At 44.3% G+C, this 18919-nt stretch overlaps 1 protein-coding gene across 1 annotated transcript in view; it reads left to right on the plus strand.

Annotated features, from left to right (window-relative positions):
* Positions 1–18919, plus strand: part of bub1ba (BUB1 mitotic checkpoint serine/threonine kinase Ba) — an 86103-nt gene that overhangs the window by 40578 nt on the left and 26606 nt on the right. The window contains exons 9-11 of the mRNA XM_086002326.1: positions 281–465; positions 3213–3344; positions 5115–5176. Coding sequence (XP_085858452.1) covers positions 281–465; positions 3213–3344; positions 5115–5176 — 379 coding nt within the window. The remainder of the gene's footprint in view (positions 1–280; positions 466–3212; positions 3345–5114; positions 5177–18919) is intronic.

The following is an 18919-nucleotide window of genomic DNA, read 5'->3' on the forward strand; positions in this document are numbered from 1 at the left end:
CTGAGACTATTAATTGAAAATTACAATACTGAGATTTAGATTTTTGTTAAATAAGGCTTTTAGGTGGCGGGGGGGGGGTTGATATGAAACCAAGGTGGATGAACTATTGTGGACCTAACTATTCAAATACATTAATGTTCCTTCCCATTCCAATGAATATAATCCATAATTCTCCTTGAATTGCAATAATTGAAATTCATGATGTACTGGGGTGGTTTATTCAACAATGTTGTAAATGATTTGTCCAATGTTTGTGTTTTCTTTTGTTTTTGTATCACAGTCCAATTCAGGAAGCAAGTGAAGATGGTCTGTCCTCTGCTGCCACCACCACCACCTCTTCTTCTGCAGTCTCCACTTCTTCAGTAGGAGGACTTTGTACTATGAGTGACTTGAATGTCTTTGAGAAATTGGAGCTGGGCCAATTGAACTCTTGTGAGACCTTCAACAATGTGAATTCCACCTCTGGTACGGACCGACTTTCTGTTTTATTTAGTCTTGATCGATTTGGGTTTACTGATGAGTTGGCAAGACACTGTTCAGTTACTATGCTTGCCAGTGTGACTGGGCTAGATTATCATGAGGTAGTTGTCATGAGGTTCTGACTGGGAGGAAGCTGGTGGTGATTTAATGCAGGGTGCTGTTCCAAAGCAGGAACTGCATCAGAGCTGCCTATTTAATGTAGGATAGTACAAAAATTAAGTACATGTTGAAAATATTTTTCCAAATAACAATGTTTTAGCAGTGGGTTTTGAGTACTGGATGTTCTCTGGCTGGTATACATATCTCCAGACAAGACCTTGAATGCATAAGTTGATTGCTACCATTATCCTTGGATGAGGACCTGTCTCCGATTTGTAACTGATTGGGCCCGGCCAATCAATTCAATATGAACATGGGTTTGATTGGCAGTTATGTATTGACAACCTGATTCTGGCTTTCGAGATTCTTTGGGAAGCCAATACAAGCTGAATTATGGAGAGGAAAAAGTTTCCAAAGTACAGTCACATTTTTGTCCAGCTATTATACATAGGTGTACATTTACATATTCTATGAATCCATTATACAGTTATGGATGGAGAGGAGCCCAGCATGCTGATGGTTAATTGGGCGTTAGTGCCCTACTTTGGGTGACTTGCCATACCGAGTGTGTCTTGAACCACTGACCCCAGCCTGCCTGGTATTTCCCCAGTTCCAGTTGGAGGCCAAACATCACATTGAGGGTGTGTTTTGGTGCCTCCGGTTTTTAATCTTACAGCTAGCAGTGAGAATTTTTCTAGTCTTCTCATTTGTAGTGGCCATTTCTCAACAATAGCGGGCCCAGCAAGCACTGAGCCGAGTCCTCATGTAAAACACATTTGACAGACTTCTGTAGTCAGGAGCTATGAAGAGTAGGTTTATTCTGCTGCTGGTCTGGAGTCGGATGAGTCTTGTTGGACGACTGTGCCAGAAAGAAGCAATTTTGTTTGCGTGATGTTAGCACAGGAGAAGTGGTGGTTGACATATTGAGGGTTTGTAATTGCTATAAATATACAGTGCCGTTCATTTACTACTTTAATGCTCAATAAACTTGTCTAATGGGGTTTGTAGCCTGAGCTGAGGTCTTGATGGTGTTATCATTTCCACCGAAGTCAAGGAGATCACTTGGTGGCATGTTATATTCCAGGTGGAATACAGTGAGCTTCCTGTTTGTTTGACTACATTTGCTTCGACATTAGGCAGGTAAAGCACTCTGCCTCATCTGGTATGAGGTCTGCTTACAGGAGTAGCTAGTGATTCTGAGCTCAGGAATATATCTAGTGGAAAAGCCTAAAGTACCAAATGAACAATGGTGGTGTAGCAATTATAGAATGAGTAAACTGTACATATACACTGCCCAGAAAACTTGGTACATTGGCCCTGAAATTAGGATCGGGAGCTTGCCGTGCGTGCAAGCCCCCGATGTGCACTTACCCAGCGTGCTGACATTTCAATCCTGGCCCGCATTGCATTTCCTCTCACTGGCCCGCTTGAGGTCCTGCCGCGCTGTGCGTGCGTGACCCAGCGGCGTACTTGGTGCGATGAGCCGGCTGGGATCACGTGAGCACAGGGCAACCAATGGGAGGTTGCAAAAGTTCATTCATGAGTTTGATAGTGAGAGCTGTCAAACTCATGAAAACTCCTGGCCCCAAAACACTACTTAAACTTGAAAGAAAATTAAAAAAAAACATTGCATTACTTAAATGAACCATAAATAGCTGTAAAAAAAAACTATTTTAAACAATAATTTTAAAATTTGAAAAAAATTATTATATAAAAAATCGGGGCTAAAACTAAACTTACCTTACTGTAAATTCTTTAAAAATAATAAACCTGTGGAAATTTTTTTTATAAATTGTATTAATAGACCACTTACCTGTAAAACTAAGTACTTACGTGTGGTTTTCAATGCGTAAAAACCGGAGGCAATAAAGGAAATTCAAGTCGCACGCGTTCAGCCTCTTAACCCCTTGGGTCAGAGGAGAGGAAATGCCGGTTTTCCCCGCATGCGCTGTGCATGCTGAAAACTGGCAATTCCTCTGGGCACACGCGTGAGTACCCCGTCCGTACTCGCGCGTTGGGAGAGGAATTACTGGGCCGTTTTTTATATATATATATATATATCTAACTTTGAACTATAATGTCAATCATCTATGTTGTGGTAAACAATGATGAGCTGTATTATTTTTGAGCCTAGAAATTACTGTTGCTAATATTACGAGATCCCTCTATCCTCTGTTAGTGCAGGTATTGATCCATTTATTTTAAATGGGTAAAGACCCTCAGCCCTTGTAGGCATGTTCTATGGCTGTATTAAGTGCTCATCTATTGATATTGCCAGCAGTAATTTCTGGGCTTTGGTCTTGAGCTACAGTTGTAAAGCTTTTCATTACAGTAACTGCCCTAGAGCCCTCCAAACTTCACCAGAACATGGCTGTGTTGACTTGACACTGGTGTAATTTGTCATCTGTTTTTTGGAGCCAGAAACTTTAGCTTCAAAGTTGGTAAACTTTGTCCACCCTGGATTACATGCTGCCAAAAAGTATGCACACTCTTACCTCCAAAAATGAAAAAATGGGTATATTCAGTGTACTCCACACTGCACCCTTGCATATGAATTGTTGCATTAGTGTACAGAACCAAATGTGCTTTGCTTTCCTTGTTTCTGAAATATCCAATGTCTCATTAACTTCCAGATAATCCGTGGGATATAGAAGTGCGGAAGCAATTGCTGTTGTCCATTCCTGTGCCATTGAGCTCACTCCCAGATTTCCACATTCAGAACGGCCCAGTACCTACACTTGAAGTTGGACTCGAGCTGAATCTGGGTAAGAGATGGAGTACAGTTCCTCCTGTTCATCTGGCAGTGCTTTAGTAGAAACATAAAGGAAAGTGTGGGGTGGGGGGCAGGGTGGAGAAGCATATAAATTATGGAGCACAGGATCATAATGGGGCCAAACTGACCCAAAGTGATTTAACTGCTGAAGTTGGGCAAGTGTTGGATTTGGCCAAACAATTTTACGTTGGATTTCTGCAGGGCTAATTGGGGATAGCATGCTCCAAGTGTTCCATTCGCATCATTATAAATTGTTACCGCTGTATTTATAATGCTTTACTGCCTGTTTAGTTCTGGGCTGTCGGCTTAGTCCTGTAGATCAAGTGGCTAGCTGTTGTCATTTAAAGAGCAGGTGTCTTTTTTATACTAGTAGAATAAACATTCGGACTCTTTTTAGGATGAGTGTGAGCTGAAGTTTGCCAGAAGCCCTGTTAACTTGGGGCTAAAGTCCTATCCTCACACTCCTGAACTGTTCCTCCCAACAGTGAAGGTTTCTGTGCTCTTTGCAGCACAGCCTTTAGATGTGTGACACATTAGCTTCAGAGGGTCCATGGACATGTGGAGCTGAAAATTAAACTACAATTAGATAAAACTTAATTTTCCAATTGTAACATTCTCCATTCCCAAATTGTCCATCACACTAGTTGGGAGCTTCTGTTTACGTACATCAAAGGAACTTCTATGTTCTAGTAGTCCATTGGACGCCAGATATGTGGGCTCCATACAATTGATAGCACTGCAAGATATGAATTCCCTTGACTGCAAGAAGATCTAGGTTTTTCCTGGTCTCCCAACCTGCAGCTTGTACTAGAAACTACCTGGTCCTCTTCATTAAAGCAGAGAATGTTCAATATCTGTGGTCTACAAACTTAATATGATGGCAATATATTGGGTCCGGCAACAGTAACCCACATAGGAGATGGGGTCAAGGATTTCAATCGGAATCAACAACAACTTGCCTTTTATATAGCTTCTAGTAACATAGTAAAATGTCCCGAGCAATGTTCCCTGTTAAAGGGGCCTTGCCGCCCCAATTTTTTTTTAACGGGCTGAACGGCCCATTCAAAATTCTGCACGTGTTTTTTTCCCCCAATTTACAGGAGTGTAATCGGACAAAATTTGACCCCGCCAAAGTAGGAGATATTGGAACGGGTGATCAAAAGCTTGGTAAGAAGTAGGTTTTAAAGTGTCCTAAAGGAGGGGTGAGGCGGAGAGCTTTAGGGAGGGAATTCCAGAGCTTGGGACCTAGACAGCATGAAGCATGGCTGCTAATGGTGGGGTGAAGGAAGTAGGGGGTGCACAAGAGGCCAGAATTATAGGGCTGGAGGAGGTTAGAGATAGGGAGGGGCAAAGTCATAGAGAGGTTTCAACACTAGCATAAGAATTAAAACCGAGGCATTGGTGGACCGGGAGCCAGCGCAGGTCGGCGACTGCAGGGGTGATTGGAATTTGGTGCAGATATAGACAGAGTTTTGGTTGAACTCCAGTTTATGGCGGGTGAGAGGCTAGCCAGGAGAGCATTGGAAACACTTGAGTCTGGAGGTAACCAAGGCATGGATGAGGTTTTCAGCAAGAGTGTAATTTTCAATAACAGTCTTTGGTATGTCCAGTTTCAGCAATTTGCAAAGTGGAGATCCAGTCTTCTGCATGTGCTCAAAAATCTACTTTAAGTAGTGATGACAAAACTATATGTTGTGCTGGGCCAGCTCAGTGTATGTTTGTGAACTGCACAGAAATCTCTTTTTCTCTTGTGCACATGAAGGATATGCTATTCTCTTTGGAATCTGTTGGAGGTGTTTGAATCGGAAGTTGGAGATGTGCTTGGTCTGTATTTTCCAATCCTGCCCCTAGTGGGGAATAGGAGGCAACAAACTGCATCGAAATGCAGGCGAGTGACACGTACCAGTTTGGTATAATTATCCCAAAACTTGGCAAATGTCTAGTCAGCCATCAGGCTTGTGTACCTCTGGTTCAAATGGTGTGGCCTGACCTACCTGAGATTAGCACTAGAAGTTACCTTGAGAGAATGTGTTTTAATGTGATTAAATTCCAGATCCCAACTCGTGCAAAATATAACTCTGTATAGGGGCAATTGCTGGATTCAAAAGACATAGAATCATACAGCACAAGAGGCGGCCCATCGTGCCTGTGCTGACTCTTTGAAGAGCTATCCAATTAGTTCCACTCTCGTGCTCTTTCTCCATAGCCCTGCAATGTTTTTCCCCCTTCAAGTATATATTCAATTCCCTATTAAGTTATTATTGAATCTGCTTCCACCACCCTTTCAGACAGCACATTCCTGATCCTAGCTTGTCATTTTTCCCCTCATAGACACTAGTTCTTTTACCAATTGCCTTAAATCTGTGTCCTCTGGTTACTGACCCTTCTGCCACTGGAAACAGTTCTCCTTATTTACTAGTCAAAACCGTTCTCCTTATTTACTAGTCAAAACAGTTCTCCTTATTTACTAGTCAAAACCGTTCTCCTTATTTACTAGTCAAAACCGTTCTCCTTATTTACTAGTCAAAACAGTTCTCCTTATTTACTAGTCAAAACCGTTCTCCTTATTTACTAGTCAAAACCGTTCTCCTTATTTACTAGTCAAAACCGTTCTCCTTATTTACTAGTCAAAACAGTTCTCCTTATTTACTAGTCAAAACCGTTCTCCTTATTTACTAGTCAAAACCATTCATGATTTTTAACTCCTATCAAATCTCCCCTTAACCTTCTCTGCTCTAAGGTGAACAATCCCAGCTTTTCTGGTCTCTCCACATAACTGATGTCCTGCATCCCTGCAGTACCATTCTAGTAAATCTCCTCTGCACCCTCTAAGGTCTTGACATCCTTCCTAAAGTGTGGTGCCTAGAATTGGCCACAATACTCAAGCTGGGGCATAACCAGTGATTTATAAAAGTTTAGCATAACCTCCTTGCTTTTTGTACTCTCTCTCCCTCTTTATAAAGCCAAGGATCCCATATGCCTTTTTAGCAGCCTTTTCAACTTGTCCTGCCACTTTCAAAGATTTGTGTACGTATGTCCCGGGTCTCGCTGTTCCTGCAGCCCTTAAAATTATACCATTTAGTTCCTATTGCCTCTCATTCTTCCTACCAAAATGTATCCCTTCACACTTCTGTGTTAAATTTCATCTGCCATGTGTCAACAATAACAACAATTTGTATTTATATAGCACCTTTATCTCAGAGTGGGGGGGTTGTGGGGCTGAAGGAGATTAGAGATGGGGAGGGACGAGGCCATGGAGGGTTTTGAAAACAATGAGAATTTTGAAGTCAAGGCGCTGCTTAACCAGGAGCCAATGTAGGTCAGCGAGCACAGGGGTGATGGGCAAAAGGGACTTGGTGCGAGTTAGGACCCAGGCAGCTGACTTTTGGATGACCAAGTTTACGTCGGGTGGAATGTGGGAGGCCAGCCAAGAGTGCGTTGGAATAGTCGAGTCTAGAGGTAACAAAGGCATGGATGAGGGCTTCAGCAGCGGATGAGCTGAGGCAAGGGCGGTGACGGGCAATGTTACGGAGGTGGAAGTAGGCAGTCTTTGTTATGCTGCGGATATGTGATCGGAAGCTCATTTCAGGGTCAAATATGACACCAAGGTTGTGAACAGTGTGGTTCTGGCTGATGTTGGGGAGAGGGATGGAGTCAGTGGCTAGGGAACGGAGTTTGTGGCGGGGGCCGAAAACAGTGGCTTCGGTTTTCCCAATATTTAATTGGAGAAAATTTTGGCTCATCCAGAACTGTCGGACAAACAGTCTGACAATTTAGACACCGTGGAGGGGGTCAAGGAAAGAGGTAGTGAGGTCGAGCTGGGTGTCGTCAGTGTACATGTGGAAACTGACGCTGTGTTTTCGGATGATGTCTCCAATGGGCAACATGTAGATGAGAAATAGGAGGGGAACCAAGGATAGATCCTTGGGGGACACCAGCGGTAACTATGCGGGAGTGGGAAGAAAAGCCGTTGCAGGTGATTCTCTGGCTACGATTAGATAGATAAGAATGGAACCAGGCGCGTGCAGTCCCACCCAGCTGGACGACGGTGGAGAGGTGTTGAAGGATGGAGCGGTCAACCGTGTCAAAGGCTGCAGACAAGTTGAGAAGGACGAGGAGGGATAGTTTACCTTCGTCACACTGTCTGCCCAGTTCACCAGTCTCTCTCCTCCTGAAGTCTGTTACTATCCTCCTCACTGTTTACTACATTGGAGTTTTGTCTTCTCTGCAAACTTTGAAATTATGCCCTGTATACCCAAGTCAAAAGAGCAATAGTTCTAATACCGACCACTGAGGAACACCACTACACACTTCCCTCCACTCAGACAACCGTTCACCGCTACTCTGCTTTCTGTCCCTTAGCTCATTTTGTAACCATGCAGCCATTGACCCTTTAATCCCATGGGCTAAAATATGCTATCTAATTAGTTTGTAACTGCATGGTGTTGTATAGCACACCCCAGACACCTATTTGTATTCATTTAGTGTTCATACAATAATTTTAATTTAATAAAACTGGCAATACATGTGTATATACTAGTTTAAAATTGTGTTTTTGTTGGGACTTTGGTTTAAGAAGTTACACTGTGTCGTGATGGATTTACGCACTCTCCAATGAGCATGGTATGTATAGTATACACGGCTGGTTTTTCTGTTTTCAGCCAGATTTTAATCCTTCTACAGAACTATTGACCTGAGACCTATATCTTAAAGGAATGTTCATGTACTAAGGGTGTAAAACCATTGGATGCCTGATACCTGCTGGTGACTGCTTGTACAAACATCATTACTTTTTTTATACAACCATCGTATGTATTTAGGGCAGTTAGCAATTTTTCTATTGTACTTTTAGATGCTGTGAATACTTTTTTTGTGGTAATTTCTTGCAGTAAAGTAGGGAATTAATTCTTGCAGGGTTGGCAGAGACTGCTGATCTACAACATTGACAGGGTGACAAACCAGTCAATCTGTACTGGGCCATTTGACAGTAGAACTCCCTGCAACTAAACAAATTTACATTTAATGGAGAAAGTCGCAAAATAGTCACAACGACTCCAGCCCATTTGGTATAATTAGTGCAGCTATTGATTGGATGAAAATGGAGCTAGGATGTACTATCTACAAGATCTAAAATTTGTATCTCAAATGAATTCCTCGAGCACATTTTTACATACTGGCCATTTATCTAATGGTTCCCTTGGGTTTTTAAGGAGAATTTTCTGGTGTCGTGTTCAGTAGAAGTGTCCCTACTCGAAAATGTTTCCTTCCTTCCCCTATCATGTCAAATTATATTTAAATCCTATCAAGTGATCCAGGAGTATAAGCTAACCTGATTATCCAGAAGCAGTCTCTGATGCTGCTGTAACATGCCCCTACTTTTATAATGGACTTTTTGGCCAGCTCCCAAAGTGCTTTTATAGAATAATTCTCTGGTTTAGTAGTGCTAAATCAGTGAACCTCAACCAATATCTCTGCTTGCTACACTTTTTTTTTCCTGCTTGCTGTGGTAGCGCACTCGCCTGAGTCAGTCGTGGGTTCAAGTTCCACTCGAGGCTTGAGCACATAATCTAGGCTGACACTCCAGTGCAGTACTGAGTGCTGCACTGTGAGGTGTCATCATTCAGATGAGATGTGTAGTGGCGCTTCGTAATTTCCAAACATGCAGCCACTGAGCTTTGAGGCTTTAGCAACGAGTAGACGCGTGTCGAAATAAAACGTTCCAAACCATAACTTTGTCTTTAAACTGTTTACTGTAACACCTTACAAACAGAATTACAAAGCAAAACACGTTTAAACGCACACGGTCAAAAACTGTATTGCTCCAGCCCTCAAAGCTTCTGCCTTCTCCAGCCTCGTGGTGCTTGAGCTGTAAAATGGCTGGATACCATGTGACAAGCTTAAGGACTGTACCATTGTAGCAAGAATAAAGGGGGTCACTTAGCCTATACTATTGTAACAAGAAAAGAGGGGGTTTCTGTTGTATCTGTGTGTTAATAGAGACACGGAAGGCAGGAGTTGGTTTCACAGGTGTTTACTGAACAAAGTCTGGAGGTGAACTAACAGATACAAGACAATATACAGGCTTATATAGCCCGAGTGGCCATTACCGGCATTACAGTACACAGGGGGCTCTTAAAGGCACATACACCACAATTCCTCCCCTTTTAGACAACCAGTACATAATATTTTAAGTAATCATTAATTAACATGTTACAAGAACAATAATCTACACATTTGCTGCAGTTAATCAATTATAAGTCAGTCTCTCTGGAGGCTTCCTGACTCGGTCCGGATAACGCCTCGGTGGTGTAATAGTTTCTGGTGGTGTAGTAGGTTCTTTTGGCAAGGCTGATTCGGCTTGAATGCCAGTGTCGGGTTCATCTGGTTCCAGTATCACCGGATCGGAGGTAGATACTATGGGTATCTCTACTTCATCATTAGGCGTATAGAGTTGTGGTGTAGGTTGTCCCTTTTCGGTTGACTCTATGATCTGGTCAGCATGGCGCCTTATTATGCTTTCTCCAATGTCCACGGTATACATCAGCGGTCCTAGTCGTGTGCAAATAGTTCCAGGCTGCCATTTCTCGGTACGGTAGTCCCGGGCCAAAACTTGTTGACCTATCTGGAAGGTTCTAGTTGGCCTTTCATTCATGCCTTGAAATTGCCGGTTCTCCACATCCCTTCTGATGTTTGGCTTGATCAAATCCAGCCGGCATCTTAGGCTTCTATTGAAGAACATCATGGCGGGAGTTTGGTTTGTAACCACGTGTGTTGCATTCCTGTATGCAAACAAGAAGTTATCTACCTTATGCTGAAGTTTTATGTCTTCATTACCCATGGCCTTTATGGCCGCCTTGAAGGTCTGGACAAACCTTTCAGCCAATCCATTGGTGGCGGGATGGTATGGGGTGGATGTGTAGTGCTTAACCCCATTGTTTTTAAGAACTTCCTGAATTCTTCGGACACAAATTGCGGTCCATTATCAGAACAGATCTGTTCAGGCAGCCCATTCCTGGCAAATATGGTCCTTAATACTGTGATGGTTTTTTCCGTGGTGGTGGAGGACATCTTTATTACCTCCGGCCACTTGGAGTGTGCATCAACCGCGATTCAGAACATTGAGTCCATAAATGGACCAGCAAAGTCGATGTGTACCCTTTGCCATGGAGATGAGGGCCACTCCCATGGATGTAGAGGGGCTTGTGGTGGGGCGTTTTGGACCTTCTGGCATCCTAGGCAGCTCTTGGTCATTTCTTCGATGTCTCCATCGATACCTGGCCACCACACAAACGCTCTGGCTAGGTTCTTCATTTTCACTCCACCCAGATGCCCCTCGTGAAGCTCCTTTAGCACCTTATCCTGGAGTTTGGGTGGAATCACCACTCTGGATCCACACATCAAGGTTCCTCGGCACACTGACAGCTGTTCTCTTCTTTGCGAGAATGCTGGCAACAGTGGTTCGCCATGTGCTGGCCATCCCTTCACCGTTAAATCGTAGTCTCGTGAGAGAGTCGGGTCATTTCTCGTTTCCTTTTCAATGCCAGAATTTGTTACTGGTAGACATTCCACTATGGTTGAGTGGAACATCTCCACTGGGTCTACTGTAGGTGCCTCTTCTACCGTTGGCAACAGTAGACGTGATAAACCGTCAGCATTCCCATGCTGTTTTGATCCTTTGTATTCTATGTCATATTGGTGTGCCCCTAGGAAAAGGGACCACCTCTGTAGCCTTTGCGCTGTCATAATGGGAACACCCTTTTTAGGGTTGAATATGGAGACGAGGGGTTGATGGTCAGTCAACAAGGTAAATTTTTGTCCGTGTAGGTAATGGTTGAATTTCTTCACTCCCCATACCAGGCTGAGTGCTTCCCTGTCGATCTGGGCATAGTTACGCTCAGCTGAGTTCAATGAGCGTGACGCAAAAGCTATCGGCCGCTCCGAGCCATCAGGGAATCTATGCGATAATACCGCTCCTACGCCGTAAGGGGATGCATCGCACGCCAGTCTGATTGGCAGTGATGGGTTGTAATGAGCCAAAACTTCCTTGGACGTGATCAAGCCTTTGCATTTATGGAAGGCACGTTTACAGTCTTCGCTCCATTTCCAAATTACTCCCGTTTGTAGCAGTTCGTTAAGAAGGTGCAGAAGAGTTGATAAGTTCAGTAAAAATTTATGATAGTAATTTATCAATCCCAGGAACGACCTTAATTGTGAGACATTTTCAGGTGCTGGGGCTTTTATGACCGCTTCAATTTTTTCAGGTGACTTATGCAACCCTTCCTCGTTAATTATGTGGCCGCAATATGATCTTTGTTTCTGGAAAAATTCGCACTTGGGGCGATTTGCTCGTAGGCCCCGTTCTCTCAGCCTAGTGAGCACCTGTTCCAAATTGGCATGGTGCTCGTTGTCGTTTTCTCCTGTTACAAGGATGTCGTCTAGGTAGCATTGAGTCCCCGGAATCCCTTGGAGGACTTGCTCCATAGCTCTTTGCCAGATAGCTGGAGCTGATGCTACTCTGAAAACCAGTCGATTGTACTGGTACAGGCCTTTGTGTGTATTTATCGTGAGATACTTTTTAGAGGCCTCTTCAACCTCCATCTGTAGATATGCCTGTGCCAAGTCAATTTTGGTGAAACGTTTCCCTCCGGATAGTGAGGCGAAAATATCTTCTATCCTCGGAAGAGGATACTGTACCGTATGAAGGACCGGGTTTACAGTCACCTTGAAGTCCCCACAGATGTGAATTTTTCTTGGTTCTTTAGATTTATCATTATTCAATGTTTTCTTCATGACCGGGACGATGGGTGTTGCCCACTCGCTCCAATCTATCTTGGATAATACGCCTGCCTTTTCCAAATTCTCCAGCTCTGCCTCGACTGCTGGACGAATTGCGTATGGCTCCGGCCTTGCCTTAAAAACTTGGGAATTGCCGCATCTTCCACTTTTATTGAGGCGGTGATGCCTTTCAAGGTTCCTAGTTTCTGTTGAAACACTTCCTTGGCGTTGGCCAAGATGTCTTTTAATCGTTCAGGTATGACGTCGTCATCATTTTTTTGCTTACTGGTCACCGTCAGTGCCTGAATGGAGTGCCAGTCTAAACGTATCTTCCTGATCCATTCACGTCCCAACAGCGGTGGACCACCATCTTGCAGAACGTATAAATACAACTTCTGTATTTCCTTGCTGTTGTATACAACAGGCACCCTTATTTTCCCTTTGGGGTATACTTTCTGCCCCGTATATGTTTTCACGATAATGGATGTGTCTTTCAAAGGTATATGCGGAAATAGCCGCTCGTAATCCCGTCGACTTATGACGGTCAGAGCTGATCCTGTATCTAGCTCCATTTTAACTGGGGACCCCGCTATCGTGAGGGTAACCCAAATGGTCTGGTAATCTTCTTTGGCAATTACATTATGTAATTTGAGACAGCTTAGTCTCTTGTTTCCAGAGTCGCTATCGCTCTTCTGGTCTTCGGAGCTACTGTCCGTCATTTGTACCTTTCTGTACTTTTCCTTATTGATTTTTTTCCTGTCCGTGCATTTTTTGTGTCCAGATCGGCATACACGTGCAATGTGTCCAATCTTTCCGCATAGCCTGCATGCTTTGTCCTTGAACCAGCAGTCCCTCTGGTCATGGGTGGATCTGCCGCAGCGATAACATCTCTCTCAACCCTGTCTCATTTCATGGGTGCCGAAGTCCTGTGTCTTTTGCTGTATCTCTGCAGCTCCTCTTGCGGCTGCTTTGTATGATACAGCCATACTGAAAGCCTTGTCCAGTGTCAAATCTTCCTCAGAAAGTAGCCTTTTCTGTGTTCCTTCACTTAGACCGCAGACGAATTTGTCTCGAAGAGAATCTGCCAGTCCTGCCCCGAATTGGCAGTGCTTTGATAGCTTCCTTAATTCGGTGAGGTAATCAGCGTTACTTTCATTCTTGTGCTGATTCCTCTTGAAGAATTTGAATTGCTCTGCTATCAGCAGCGGTGTTGGGTTTAAGTGCTCCTGTAGGGTATCAACAATCTCCTTAAAATTCTTGTCCTTTGGTTTGGCTGGAGTTATTAAGTTTTGTAACAGCCCGTATGTCCTTGCGTCCATTAGATTTAGAAGTACTGATGCCTTTTTATCATTTTCTATTCCATTTGCTGTGCAATATACCTCCACTCTTTCCACATATGTGGTCCAATCCTCTATATCGTTATCGAAAGCATTAATATTGCCAGCCTTAGGGATCCTGGGGGGAAAAAAATGGCGCCTCCCGCGCTTTCCTTTCTTCCCTGCAGAAAAAAAATGGCACTTCCCGCCGCTGCTGCTGCTGACACCGCTGTTTTCCGCTGTTTTTATTTACAGGTGGAGACTCGTTCCCGCCGGACTCTCTGGGACTTTTCCCTCCCTCTGCTTGGTCCGAACGCCGACCGTCTCCCGAGTGCTCCCCCCTTCTGTCTCTGTTTGCCTCCGCCTTCGCTGCTCGGCCCTGCTGCAGAGCCAGCCGATGGAGCCCCAGCCCACCGCCCAGGAAGGATTATTGCAGTACCTGCCACCAGCTCGGCTAGCTGGTGAAACCAGTTTTTTTTTTTTTTTTCTTTCTTGCTTTTCTTCGACTTTCGTCTGAGGAATCAGTCTCCTTGAGGTGCTGCCGAATTGCAGGTGAGTCCGTTTCCAATTCGTCGCCACTGTTGTATCTGTGTGTTAATAGAGACACAGAAGGCAGGAGTTGGTTTCACAGGTGTTTACTGAACAAAGTCTGGAGGTGAACTAACGGATACAAGACAATATACAGGCTTATATAGCCCGAGTGGCCATTACCGGCATTACAGTACACAGGGGGCTCTTAAAGGCACATACACCACAGTTTCTCAATACAATAAGTCAGTCAGGTAAATTAACTGTATTATACTATTTAACCAATATTTTAAAGTATTTTCTTTCTTAAACTTTCATGACTCTTACATTCCGGCCCCTAATTGACTAGGCACATGAAGCATATCAATTACTCAAACATTCTTAAGAGTCATAAACTAATGAGTTCAACATATTTACAATATAAATGTCCCCTTTTTTTCAGGAACCTTTCACGCTGCTTCTTGTAGCAGGCAGAGCTTTGTGATTGGTCTTTCCAGGGTCGTGTAACTGTCTGCAAACAATGCATTGAGTATTTTTCTTATTACAGAATTAGCTCCTGGAATCCAGTATCTTTGTCTTAGCTTCGCAAGCACGTGGTTCCTCCCACTGTGTCCAGTACTCTGGTGTATATGCTGAAGAATGAAAGTAGCAACCCGGAGGTCCTTAGAAAGGATAGCAGGATGCTTGGCCTCCTCTGGCATAGCAGATTTGTTTAGTTGTCCTCCCACCCTCAGTACTCCATCTTGCAGTGTAGGGTCCAGCTTGTAGATATGACTACCTTTCTTGATTGGAGTATTTAGCTGTAAAGCTTCGATTTCTTCTGGATATCTTTGTCTTTGACTGAAGCAAACTATCTCCATCTCAGCCTTGGCCAAATCCTCCACGGTCAATGAATTCTTACCCAATGTGGTCTTGTGCTGGTGCATATATTGCTGTAGAAGCATTCTCTGCTTATCGGGGTTACTTTCAGACTGACTGATAGTGGCTCGATACTTTTTTCTCTTACCGCTCAGGTGTAGCAGCAACTCTTTCAGCTTTAGAAACCATGCAACTGCTTTCCTCAACTGGTGCCATCCTGAGAAATGGTTAACAAGCTTGTTCACTGTGTCAAAGTTCTCTTTCGTAGTTCTGAGATTTGCTGTGACTGATCTCTTGACTTCGCCGTCGTCTTCAGCAATCTGACTTGGCATATCTGGTCTCTCTGGCCATGATCTCTGTTTCCAGCAGAGAACTTGGGCCTTGTATCCAAGTTTCACTCCTCATGAAGTTTTCAGCCTTCAATCCCCGTGAGGCTTGATCTGCTGGGTTTAATGAGGTGTTTACATACCTCCATTTGAGATGGTTGTGTAGCTTCTCTAATGGATGAGATTCTGTTTGCTACGAAGGTCTTGAAGCGTATCTTCTCATTCTCTATATACTTCAGCACCGTCATGCTATCCGTCCAGAAGACAGATTCTTTTAGTGGGAGCTGTAACTCTTTCCGCATCACCTTGTCAACTTTAATTGCAACAACCGCTGCCGTCAACTCCAGTCTCGGGATGGTGACCTGCTTAAGCGGAGCCACCCTGGATTTCCCCATGAGGAAGAAACAATGTTTCTGGCCCTTTTGATTTGTCAGCAAGAGGTAAGTAGCCGTGCCATAGCCGTCCTCACTGGCGTCCGAGAAATGATGTAGTTAAGCCGTCTTTGTAACGCCAAAACTCACAGGCCTGATGCATCTGCTGACATTGAAGCTAGAAAGTTGTTGCAAATCTGTCAACCATCTGAGCCATCTCTGAGCTTGACCTTCTGGGATATCTTCATCCCAACCTCTCTTGTCTCTACACAGCTCTCGTAGGATCAGCTTCACCGGCAGAATGAGTGGTGCTAGGAATCCAAGAGGGTCATAGATGGAACTGACCACAGAGAGAATCCCTTGTCTTGTGGATGGTCTTTCGTTCACCATTATTCTGAAGTTGAACGTGTCTGACTCAATGCATCATTGTACACCAAGAGCTCTCTCGATAGGAAGGACATCGTGGCTCAGGTCCAGATCTTTGACTTCAGTGGCCCTTTCCTTTTCTGGGATAGAAGCTAGAACTGCTCTGCTGTTGCTTATCCACTTAGTCAGATGGAATCCTCCATTCGAACACAGAGTTCTAAGGTCTCTTGGCAGTGCAATGGCATCATCTTCTGTTGACACGGACTTCAGACAGTCATTGATGTAAAAGTTTCTGAAGATTGTCTCCACAGCCTCTGATGGTGCCTTGCCATTGCCATCTTCTGCAGTTTTTCTGAGAACGTAGCTTGCACAGCTGGGAGATGATGTGGCTCCGAACAAGTGTACAACCATTCTACATTCCACCATAGCTTGACTAACGTCGCCATCTGGCCACCAAAGGAAACGCAGAAGATCAGCATCTTCATCAGGGACTCTGACTTGGTAGAACATTGATTCTATATCTGCCATCATGGCAACGAGCTCTTGTCTAAACCTCGTCACGATGCCAATTAGGGTATTAGTAAGATCAGGACCTTGAAGCAGCTGGTCATTCAGTGAAGTTCCTCTGAATGAGGTGGTGCAGTCAAACACTACACGGATCTTTTTCTTCTTTGGGTGACACACACCGTGATGAGGAATGTACCAGACCCTTCCATCATCTCTGTTCAACTGTTCCTCGGGCACTTTTACAGCATAGCCTTTCGCTATGATGTTTCTCATGAAGCCTTTGTAGTCTTTGTGAAAGTCGGGGTCCTTGTTCAGCTTTCTCTTGAGACTGATGGCGCGGTGCTCTGCTATGCAGCGATTGTTCAGCATCTTCGCGGTCTGTCTTCTCAGTGGCAAACCAATGTGATAGTGGCCATCAATGAACTGTGTAGACCTTGTCATCAAATCCATGAACTGATGGTCTTCTTGTGACATCTCTCTCTTTTCCTCACAGCTGCGTTCTGAAAAGTCTGTGTTGAACTGCTGTATCAACAGCTCTTCAATGCTTGCGATAGAGATACGATTAACTGTTACATTTTGTCGTTGCTCCTTGTTCGACTTGTTGCCATCATCTCTCCTTACCGGTCCATTGACTACCCATCCAAAGGCTGTCCTGACTGCGTAGGGTCCGTCATCCTTGCTGTTTATCACCTGCCATGGCTCCATAGTTTTGTAGGCATTGGTTCCAATTAATAGGCCAATTTCTGCTTCAATATATGGGAGACGCTCCTTTTCCAGGTAAGGCCATCTCTCCACATCCTTCTGCAGGGCTAAGTTCCCTATTTTAACAGGAATCTCCCTCTGTGTGAAAACATTAGGCAGGTCTATGAAGTCCTTCTCTTCAAGTCCACACCCTTCTAAGTCTGACAGGATATAACTTTGCATTGACTTCTCATGACCCCTGGTGCGTAATAGGATTTCTGTTCTTCTGCCTCTAACGTTCAGCTGTCGCATGAGTGATTCTGTGCAGAACGTTGCTGAACTACCTGGATCCATGAAGGCGTAAGTCTCCACAAACTTCTCACTCCTCTTAGACTTGATCTTTACAGGTACGATGGCAAGAATACAATCACTGTCACCGGCCCCAGTGAATCCACAAGTCTCTGGTTCTAGCGACACCAGAGCACTTGAAACAACCTTCTCGTCGGTATTGTTTTCTTCACTCTTCTTAGAGACTTGTTCTTCTTTGTGGATATGCAGCAGACTGGGATGTTTCCGAGTGCACTCTCTGCATGTTGTTCTTTGCTTACAGTTTCTACTCGGGTGCCCCTGAGAGAGACATCCAAAACATAGGCCATTGTACTTCAGAAATTCGATTCTGTCTTTATGTGGCTGTGCTTTGATGTCACTGCAGAAATCCAATGTATGATTCTTCTGGCAGAATAAACATGGCTTCTGAAAGGCATTAGCAGGCGTCTCTGTGCTGCTCTTTTTGGGAGATGAGTTCTGAGACTTTTCTTCCCCAGCCTGAGTGACGATAGTTGCAAAGCTGCTTCCCCTGGAACCACCTTTCCTGAGAGTCTTTGATTCAGCAGGCTTGGCTTTCACTCTTCCATCAGTAGTTGGGCTGACATCCTGGATGTTTCCAAACAATGGGTCCCTAGCAATTTTAGCCTGTTTGTCTATGAAATTCACTAAGTCTGCAAACCTGGCTCTACTTTTCCGTCTCTCCATTATCTCAAAGGCTGTTCTTCTCCATTGTTCTCTCATCCTGTAAGGAAGCTTAGAGATGATGATTCTCATAGTCGTAGGATTGTCCATCTCTTCCATGAATTCAACATCCTCCATGGTGTTGCGACATCCTATGAGAAAAAGAACATATATGTTCAATGCCTCCCCGTCCTCCGATCTGATCTGTGGCCACTTGATAGCCTTTTCAATATATGCAGTGGCTATCTTCAGCTCGTTACCATAGTGCTCCTGCAGCAACTTCCTGGCTTCTATGTATCCCTGGTCCGGTCTCATGTGTTCACAGCTTCTGACCAGGTCTTGTGGTTTACCACTGGTGTACTGTCCCAGGTAGTACAACTTATCACTGCTGCTCTCTGTTTTGGAGTCAATGGCTTGTTCGAAGGATCTGATGAAGGGCTTATACTTGAGTGGGTCGTCTTGGAACACTGGTATGTCTCTTTTGAGGGAGTCGAAACAGATTCTGTTTTACAAGCATCTCTGTAATTTCGTTCTGATGTTGCATCACTCAGTATAGGCTTCTCTCTGTGTCTTCAGGCCTCTGGTCATCAGCAGGGTCTAGTCTAGACCGTCTGACGTCTGGGGCAGCAGCACGTGCTCCTGTTAGTGGAGAGGCCTCTCTTCCACGCTGTAATGCCAGGAGATGGCCTTCAGACTCTCTTTTAACTCTTGAAGGTGCCCTGGATCCAACTCTGTGTGACAACATTGACTGGCAGTATTTGTTCATGCCATCCTGTGAGCCTTCATAATCTTCATACACACTCAACTTGGCATCTGAGACTGCAATAGCTG

This window comes from Somniosus microcephalus, chromosome 12, assembly GCF_052327205.1.
Source record: "Somniosus microcephalus isolate GS21.2 chromosome 12, FLI_Smic_1.0, whole genome shotgun sequence".
Lineage (NCBI taxonomy): Eukaryota > Metazoa > Chordata > Chondrichthyes > Squaliformes > Somniosidae > Somniosus > Somniosus microcephalus.